The 9592-nt window shown below is 31.8% G+C and overlaps 1 protein-coding gene across 1 annotated transcript; it reads left to right on the top strand.

The window, feature by feature from the left end:
* The first annotated feature begins 5205 nt into the window (after positions 1-5205).
* LOC101249490 (uncharacterized protein OsI_027940) lies at positions 5206-9376 on the top strand. Its single transcript, XM_004247380.5, has 6 exons — positions 5206-5362; positions 6321-6507; positions 6904-7063; positions 7155-7192; positions 7283-7487; positions 9041-9376. Exons 1-6 carry the CDS (start codon positions 5358-5360, stop codon positions 9121-9123), a joined length of 678 nt encoding a protein of 225 aa, XP_004247428.2. The 5' UTR covers positions 5206-5357; the 3' UTR covers positions 9124-9376.
* The last annotated feature ends 216 nt before the right edge of the window (positions 9377-9592 follow it).

The raw sequence follows: 9592 nt of genomic DNA, 5'->3' as shown, positions 1-9592 counted from the left end.
TCTAAATTACATGATATTTGTAATCGTTGATAATATAAGTCGAAATGCAAATGATTTCATCGCATCCGCTCTATTTTTCATAGAGTGTTAAGTAAGTCTGTCTTATCTAAAATTGATTTTCAACATAAAGATGTATTCAGTTGAAAGCAACAACAAATATAGTGTGATATTAAACACAACAGATTTATTTTAAAGTAAAAGTGAAGTTTATGAAGATGTAAGGCTTCATGTACAAATAACACATAATTTTCCTCCTTATTCATCCTATCTCCCCCACATTTTCATAGTCTTTCATTTTGAATCCTTAAATCTATCTCACTAATTAAAATCGATATTTTATCAAAATTTATTGATGGAATATAATAGTGGATATGTATATGATATGCATTATATGTATCACGATATATCTCAAATAGATAGGTGTTTTACATGTTTATATACATTATCTATACATATTATTTCAGCTATGCGGTAATATGAATGCTAATAATATGTTTTATTCCATCTATACATACTAATAATATATCTCAGATTCTTTAAAAACATTATACATTAATAAGAAAATTACAAAAATAGCAAATATAACAAACATAATAAGGATCTATAGCTATAGTTTAAAAAATTGTGCTTCATAGCTATATTTATGTTTGCTATTGAGGTTGCAGTTTGCATATTTCTACCCGGTTCGTATATCTCAATTACGAATATACAAATATGGTAAGTATATACAAAATTTTGTATATATACTTAATATATGTAAGAATTTTTCAGAACTTCGTTTGTATGTTTTTCCAGGGTAATTTATTAAAAGTTTCTTATAATCGTATACAACATATACAAAATTCTGGATTTATATAATCAGGAACCGAATTATACAAATCCAACGAATAGCAGGAATTGAGGAAACTATAAGGACAAATTATAATTTTCTTAAACTATAGATATAATACCCAATATAGATTAAATATTTGCTATTCAATGTAATTTTTAGTAGTAATGATATATCTATATTCTTTAAAAATATTATATAATAATTAGTGCAAAATATAAGATACATTTTAGAGATTGAATGGAAGGCCATTGTATCATAATGGGCCAAAAACTATGAATGGGCTACATGGGCCAAAAGGCCACACTATCACAATTGGGCCACAAGATCGTGGAGAATCAGGCCCATCATTGCAAATATTACGGGGAATAGCAATAACAAACCATTTTTTCTCCACATAAATTTATATTTTCATATTATAACATAACACAAGTTATGTATTCAGCGGTATAACAATTTAAAATTATGAGATTATATGGGAAGGATGAATTGTCATATGATTTACATCAGAGTCGTACTCAAGATTTCGAATAATGAGTGTACTTTCTGAAAAGATGGATCTGATCAGTTTAAGATTTAAGTTTTTACCATTAATAATAGTTAAAATTTTAAAATCATAGAGTCCAAAATCATAATGCTTAATTAGTTAAAACGCCAAAAGTACTAAAAGTCACTTAGAGCGGTGTTATCCAATTTTAGAAAGAAAAATAAAACAATATAGATATAAAAATCTAAATTTCTAACTAAGTGCACTCAATCATTGTTGCATTATATGATACTTCGAATGTGATTTACAAATCTATATTTAACAAAAAAATTAAAAATATAATACTACTATATATGATTTCAGGAGAAGCATAATTTTACGTGAACTCAATGACCCTTCCTTACATACATTTGCATAAATAAATAGCCAAATAGACTCCTATTTTTCATTTTAATTATCCTAGTTTCTTTTATTATATATATGTTTTGATGTAATAATGTCGAAGTTGGAGGAAAATAATTCACATATTTTGTTATTTCAAATATCCATTAATATATCTGTATTAATCATCTTCCTCCAAGTCCTTAATTAACCTTAAGTAATACAAAAAAAAATCTTGCGTAACTTATAAAATTAAGTGATTACAATTTACAAAGATTTCTTTAGACGGAAAAATCATGGAATAAAGAATGTATAGAGAGAAAAAAATGAAAAATAGTGAAAATTAAAAGATTATTCGTAACTTAAGTATGTAATTGAATTTTTAATACAAATTTATAGGGTTATTTATGGAGACTCTACCAGAAATAGCCTTCCCACTATATTTATAAGTATAGAAATTAACTTCCCCACTATATTCACAAGGTAATAGTAAAATCTGTGCTTATTTTATCTGCTCCAATTCAACTTGTAAGATTTTATTGACACTTTTTTTTGGGTGGTTGTACTCGTTGTATTGTATTACATTGCATTGCTAATTTAATTACAATAATTTTTTTTTGATTTATTATATTGTTTCGTTGAAATAGCTCATTAGATAACACGAAAAGAATCATTTCATGTATTGATCAATTAATGTGATTTCATCATTGTCTTAATAGCTTTTTTTCACATTTTTTCTTTATTCATGATTTAATAATTATATTTTCCTTTTTATTCATGGGATAATGCCTAAGTACCCCCTCAACCTATGCCCGAAATCTTAGAGACACACTTATATTATACTAAGGTCCTATTACCCCCTGAACTTATTTTATTAATAATTTATTACCCCTTTTCGACCTACGTGGCACTATCTTGTGGGCCCAACGATGGTCGATTATTTTTTTTCAAACTAGTGCCACGTTGGCTAAAAAGGGGTAGAAAATTACTTATAAAATAAGTTCAGTGGGGTAATAGGACCTTAGTATAGTATAAGTGTGTCTCTGAGATTTCGGACATAGGTTGAGGGGGTACTTGTGCATTATCCCTTTTTTCATAATAGCTCTACTCGATATTCTACTAATGATAAATGCCTGACATTATATAACAATAAAGAATACGGAAAATGGTCAAAAATACCGTTAAACTATCTGAAATAGCTCATATATACCCTTAAACTATATTTTGGCTCAAAATTATCTTTTCCATCAAACTATTGGGTCAAAAGTACCTTTCTAATTAATGGAAATTGTTAAATGCCATGTGGATGCCACATGGCAATCTAATAAATTTTCACTTCCACATAGACTAAAGGAAAATGGTCAAAAGTATCCTTAAACTATTCGAAATAGCTCATATTTACCCTTAAATTATATTTCTGTCCAAAACAACCCTTTCCGTCAAACTATTGTGTCAAAAGTGACCTTTCTTATTGGTGAAAGTTGTTAAATTTCACATGTGCCACATTGACTAAATCCCTAAATCTTAATTACTCATTTTCCCCTCATTTCATTGTTTTTCAGAAACGATTTCACCCCTCTCCCTCATTTCGTGGCTAAGATTTCACAGTTTTCTTTGTCGTTGGGTTTCAAAGTGGATATTCTTGGTTATAGGTTAGTCAACTTTTTTCTTATTTTATTGTGTTTACAATCACGAAAATCCACTTTGAAACTCAGCTCTGAAGCCGCGAAATGACGGAAAAGTTGTGAAATTCTAACTATCATATTTTGAAATCGTAAACGTAATAAAATAGAAAAAAATATTTACTAACCCAACCATGAATATCCACTTTGAAACTCAGCCTTCAAGAAAGTTACGAAGCATTAGCTGCGAAATTAGGGGAAAATTGTGAAATCCTAACTATGATGCTTTGAAATCATAAACATAATAAAATAAGAAAAAATATTTACTAACCTACAAGCATGAATATCCACTTTGATACCCAGCCACGAAGAAAAGTATGAAATCCTAGCCGCGAAATGAGGGAGAACGGGTGAATATATCATTTTTGAAACAATGAAATGAGGGGGGAAGTAATTAGGATTTAGAGATTTAGTCTATGTGGCAGTGGAACCTTATTGGCATGCAATGTGGCATCCACATGACATTTAACAACTTCAATTGATAAAAAAGGTACTTTTGGTCCAATAGTTTGACGGAAAGGGTAGTTTTGAGTCGAAATATAGTTTAAGGGTAAATATGAGCTATTTCGGATAGTTTAAGGGTAATTTTGATCCTTTCTATTTAGTATGTGACAGTGAAATCCTATTAACATGCAATGTGGCATCCATATGACATTTATGATTTAACAACTTCCGTTAATAAGAAGGGTACTTTTGATCCAATAGTATGACGGGAAGGATAGTTTTGAGCCGAAATAAAGTTTAAAAATATATATGAGCTATTTCAAAAGGTTTAAGAATATTTTTGATTTTTTTCTCTAAAAAAAATACAATTATCCAATAAATATTTATTAAAATAATATAACACAATATAATATATTATGAAACCATACATAACAACGTTCTAGAATATTATTGTGATTATTTGTTGATCAAAAGAAATGGTCAAGATAACTTTAGTAAAAAGATAAAAGACAAAGAGCCTGTTTGGCTCAGCTTAAAAGCTGGTCAAACTGACTTAAAAGCTGGTTTTTGACTTATTTAGCTGTTTGGCAATACTCAAAACAACTTATTTTAAGTTAAAAAAAACTTATTTTAAGCCAAAAGTTAAAAGCTGGGGTAGGGGTTCTTTTTTATTTTTAGCTTATAAGCTGTTTTAAGTTGACCACATTTTTATCTTTTTGTGCTTAATATTTTTATACAATCTCCAAATTACCCATATAACCCTAACATTTCTTTCTTCCATTTATCCCTTTTCACGTTTGACATAACAACTTCAGCACTTTTATCCAAACGCATAACTGCTTATTTTAAAAATAAGTTTCAGCACTTTTAAGGGCCCGTTTGGATGAGCTTAATAAAAACAGCTTTAAAAAAGTACTTTTGAAAGTGCTGAAACTTATTTTTAAAATAAGCAATTATGCGTTTGGATAAAAGTGCTGAAGTTGTTATGTCAAACGTGAAAAAGGAAAAATAGAAGAAAGAGATGTTAGGGTTATATGGGTAATTTGGAGATTGTATAAAAATATTAAGGGAAAAAACATAAAAATGTGGTCAACTTAAAACAGCTTATAAGCTAAAAAAAAAGCACCCCTACCCCAGCTTTTAACTTTTGGCTTTAAATAAGTTTTTTTAACTTAAAATAAGCTATTTTGAGTATTGCCAAACAGTTAAATAAGTCAAAAACCAGTTTTTAAGTCAGTTTGACCAGCTTTTAAGCTAAGCCAAACAGGCTCTAAAAGTACTTTTTTAAAGTTACTTTTATTAAACCTATCCAAACGGGCCCAAATTAAACCTACATAAAGAAAAAGGAAAAATAAAAATAAAAAATAAAGAGAGGGTATAATGGGAAGACATTGGGAAGTGAGCTCTCACACGTTTTTACTGCTACTTAAAGGGTTCTGTATTATCATCTCTGCCGCTACACTAATTTTAGGGTTTTTCAGTCTCTCTTCCTTCAACCTCTTCTCATCTGCTTCAGAAAAAATTATACTCAAATATGAGGTAAAATCTAAATCGAAAAAATTATTTTGCTTTCAGTTTGTGTTTTCGTAAGATCTCCGGTTATTATTGTCTATTTTTGCGATTTTTAAATATTTTTTTGTTGTATTATACTGGTTATTTCGTTTTTGTTGTTGATGATGTTGTTGTGTTTATTCATTTATGTATGAGTGTGATTCTTTTTGTAAAACTGCAAATATATTGATGTATTTTGTTTATTGTGGTTTATGGCAATATAATCATCAGTTTTTTTGTTTAAAATAATTTAATTGTGTGTAAAAAAAGCTAAAAACGTAGAAATTAGTGTATTATTAAGGGGATATTGAAGTGTTATCAGTAATACTTGTGTATCCTTTCTATTTAGTATTAATCGGAGGTGTATTTGTGATTTGAAGGAGATTCTTTGTTCTCATGTCAAGTAGTTGCACCTTCGATATTTTATGATTTTCTTGCAGTTGTGTAGTTTCAGGCTATGTTGCTCGAACTCTTCAAAATGTTTTGAAACTTGTAGGAGTGGTGTTTTTGAAGATTTCGAGCAATATAGGTTTTGGTTACCAGTGTCAGGACTTATATGCATGTTTCCTGAGATATACTATGACACACTCATTCTGGTGACTGATTCTCTTTTGCTAATTAGCTAGTTATAGTAGTAACATTGTTATATCTCCGTGATAGATATGGAGTATAGTTGACATGGTAGTTGTGTCTATTGAAGTCAAATTGGAAATTGTGTGGTAGAAATTCATCTCCTAAATGGAGGGTATGAAAATTATTTCTCTAGTCAATTTTTAAAATGATAGAACAACTTCCTATTTTAGTTTATAATTAGTGTGGTGAATGCCACATTGTTTATTGGAACTCAATATGTGATTATATTGAGACTCATCTAATTTTCACAACACCCCTTGCATGTGTAATCTAATTTCCCTCAACTAAAGATCAACTTTTTCTTGGTTGGCAGTCTCCATCCAGAAGTCAAGTGGGCACAAAGGCCTGATGTCGTGTATCTCACTGTGATGCTACCAGATGCTAAAGATGCAAAAGTAAACTTGGATCCAGAAGGAGTGTTTAACTTCTCTGCTAGTGCTGGGACAGGAGACCGTCACTATGAGTTGAAGCTTGAGCTTCTGGATAAAGTTAATGTTGAGGTAGGAAGTTGTTATTTGATTTGGTTACATCATTGGATTGATTTGAATTTTCTAGTCACTCGGACTATCATATTTTGGGTCAGGTTAGGTAGAACCAACGTCATGTTGTAAATCATGCTTATAGAAGCCAAATAACAAGTGTAGTTGAACCAATTTTGAAGCCCTAACTTTATTTTCTATTTACAGTAAGATGTCAACAAGTAGGTGATTTATCAATCATCAAATAGTAACAAATGGCTGGTAGTTTGTATGATTTTGCTGTCATAATATAGTAGGTAATGGTGAAGGGAACTGGGTCAGATCAAATACTATTTTAAGTGGGCCTTATTTAATCACTACAATTGTTTATCCGTGTTGTATAGAATTGCATTGTAATTTTGCAATTTTATTCTGTAGGAGAGCAAAATTAGTACTGGTGTGAGAAGTATATTCTGCATTTTGCAAAAAGCAGAGCCAAAATGGTGGACTAAATTACTGCGTGGAGACGGCAAAGCACCACACTATGTGAAGGTAGATTGGGACAAGTGGGTGGATGAAGATGATGAACCTGATGCTGGTATCATCTCTATCATGACCTGTCAATCTCTTACAGTAGTTGGTATCGCACATGCAAAAACTGACTTTTTTACTGTTTCAAACATTTTTAGGTCCTGGGGATATGGATATGAATTCAATGGATTTCTCAGTAAGAATTTACTGTATTACTCTATCTATATGTTGCTTTTTTGATTTGGAATATGTTTTAATCTTTCTATTCACCTGTGTTATTTTGTAGAAATTCGGTGATATGGGTGGAATGGGAGGTGATATGGCTTCGATGATGGGTGGAATGGGCGGAATGGGTGGAATGATGGGAGGAATGGGTGGAATGATGGGAGGAATGGGTGGCATGATGGGTGGAATGGGAGGTGATATGGCTGGAATGATGGGTGGAATGGGAGGTGATATGGGGGATGACCTTGATGAGAGTGACGACGAAGGTAATTTGACAGCTCTGAAGCATGTATAGATTGTTGTTTTCTGTTTAATGATGTGTTGTTAGATTTGCATCCTCATGATTGCAACTATTACGTATCTTGCACTTCTTCTTTTGGCTCTTCTTTCTGCATAAATAAGTTCTCTTTCCTTGTTCTCCTCCGTAATGCACAGGGTGGAGAAGAATTCAATAGCAAACCTATTGAAGCATGTTGCTTGCAAAGAAAATTTTTAAATATGATGAGGAAATTATTCATTGTGTTATAAATCATGTTTGGATTCATGTGATTCTTCAAAAATGTTATGGTTGAAATTGGTGAACTTGGCCGAATCCTTGTTGTACCAACTTTTTCTGATTATATTCAATATGATGAGGAATTTATGCATTGTGTTATAAATCATGTGTGATTCTTCAAAATTGATATGGTTGAAATTGGTGAGCGTAACCAAATCCTTGTTGTACCAACTGTTTCTGATTGTGTTCTGCAAGACCTTCAAGTTCCATCAGAAACAAATTCTGACCTCCAATCATGTCTATGAAATATAAATCCTTCCGTTGCAAGATCAACTAATAAACTCTTTAACTTCTTTTTGAAAGAATAAAGTGGTATACAAAGAGAGTAATAATTATCTTGTTTTAGTTGATAAGATTTAAGGTACTTGACTTTATATGTTAAATCGTATATCTGATGACTTCTCCAATAATTTTTATGATGAGAAATCAAGAACTAGAAAGAGTCTAGAACTTGAGAAGTAGATATTAGTGTACCTCTCTTGGTGTGTTTCAGGATGAAGTTCGACTTCTAGTCTTGCCTACTTCAAAAAGTTGATGTAAAGAGGTGGATAAGTTTGAGATACATGTTGTAGATGTGCCAATCAGGATATTTCCCGAAAGAAGTAATGACATACTTAACCATAGACAATTTGTGAAGAGGAGATGCTCATATGTCCTAGTGCGGAGGTGTGAGAGGTTCGTTATGGATGGGTTTATGAGAGGTAGAGGGGAACTGAAATAGTATTGGGGTAGGTGATTAGAGAGAGGATATGATGCAATTTCAGCCTACGAAGGACATGACTTAGATGGTAGGTGCGGAAGGCATCTATTAGGATAGAAGGTTCATGGGTAGCAGTGCGTTGTCTTTCTATCAGTTCATATTAGTATTTCTAGTATCGCCATTGTAGTTTCTTGTTTTTAGATTTCTATTACTATGTACCTCGATTATTGTATTATTTTTTTGTTGTTTCCATTTTTTATTATCTGCTATTTTTGTTTTGTTTTTTATTTCTTGTACTTCCGTTACTTCTTTCTTGGTACTGCTTTGGACGTTTTTTCTTGAGCCAAGTCTATCATAAACAACCTCTCCACCTCTGAGGTAGGGGTGGTAAGGTTTGCTTACTCTCTCTACTCTCCCCAGACCCAAAACCTTGTGGGACTACACCTGATATTTTGTCGTACCATAGGCAAATATGTGTTTGAACTTCATAAGAATGTCCAACATGTGTAATACCATTTTGATTATGTCCGATTTTTTTAAACCCAATTTGTTCTCTTCTCCAGAGCCAGAAGTGATAAAGCCTTCCGATAAAGCTGCTGAGGTGGTAGATGCGAAACCTAAGGCAGAAGGTGAAGCTGCTGCATAGGCAAGAAGGAGAAGCTCGGGTCCATAAGTAGACGCCGCTGCTTGGCTTGCTTTCAGCAATGCACTAGAGTGGCATGGTTATAATTCGTCCCTTTCAGTTCATGAAAGTAAAGAAGTTTATGGCCGATGGGAGTTTGTTATGAGGGAACATTATTATCATTTTCATCCACCTAAGCTGGAAAACATGCTTTAGATTGTTTGACTTTTGTACTATCGTTTTAGTTCGACTGATAATGGTGTTTGCTCGCATCAAATCTCTGTATCTTCCTTAACCTGCAGTATCTCTTTTCGATAGTTCTGCTTACACTATCTGGTTGTTTTGAAACTAGTTCAACAATTAGAGTAGTAAAAAAATGTTTGATGAATAATCCTACTGCATGTACAATTCATTTCTCAGTTTCATTATCCGCAAGTATTAAACTAGGTGGAAGAAATTAGCCTGGAACAAGCAGTCTGCTTATTTTCAAATT

Source organism: Solanum lycopersicum, chromosome 9 (genome assembly GCF_036512215.1).
Source record: "Solanum lycopersicum chromosome 9, SLM_r2.1".
NCBI lineage: Eukaryota > Viridiplantae > Streptophyta > Magnoliopsida > Solanales > Solanaceae > Solanum > Solanum lycopersicum.
Note: the sequence above shows the minus strand (reverse complement) of the source record. Positions and strands in the feature narration are given on the sequence as shown.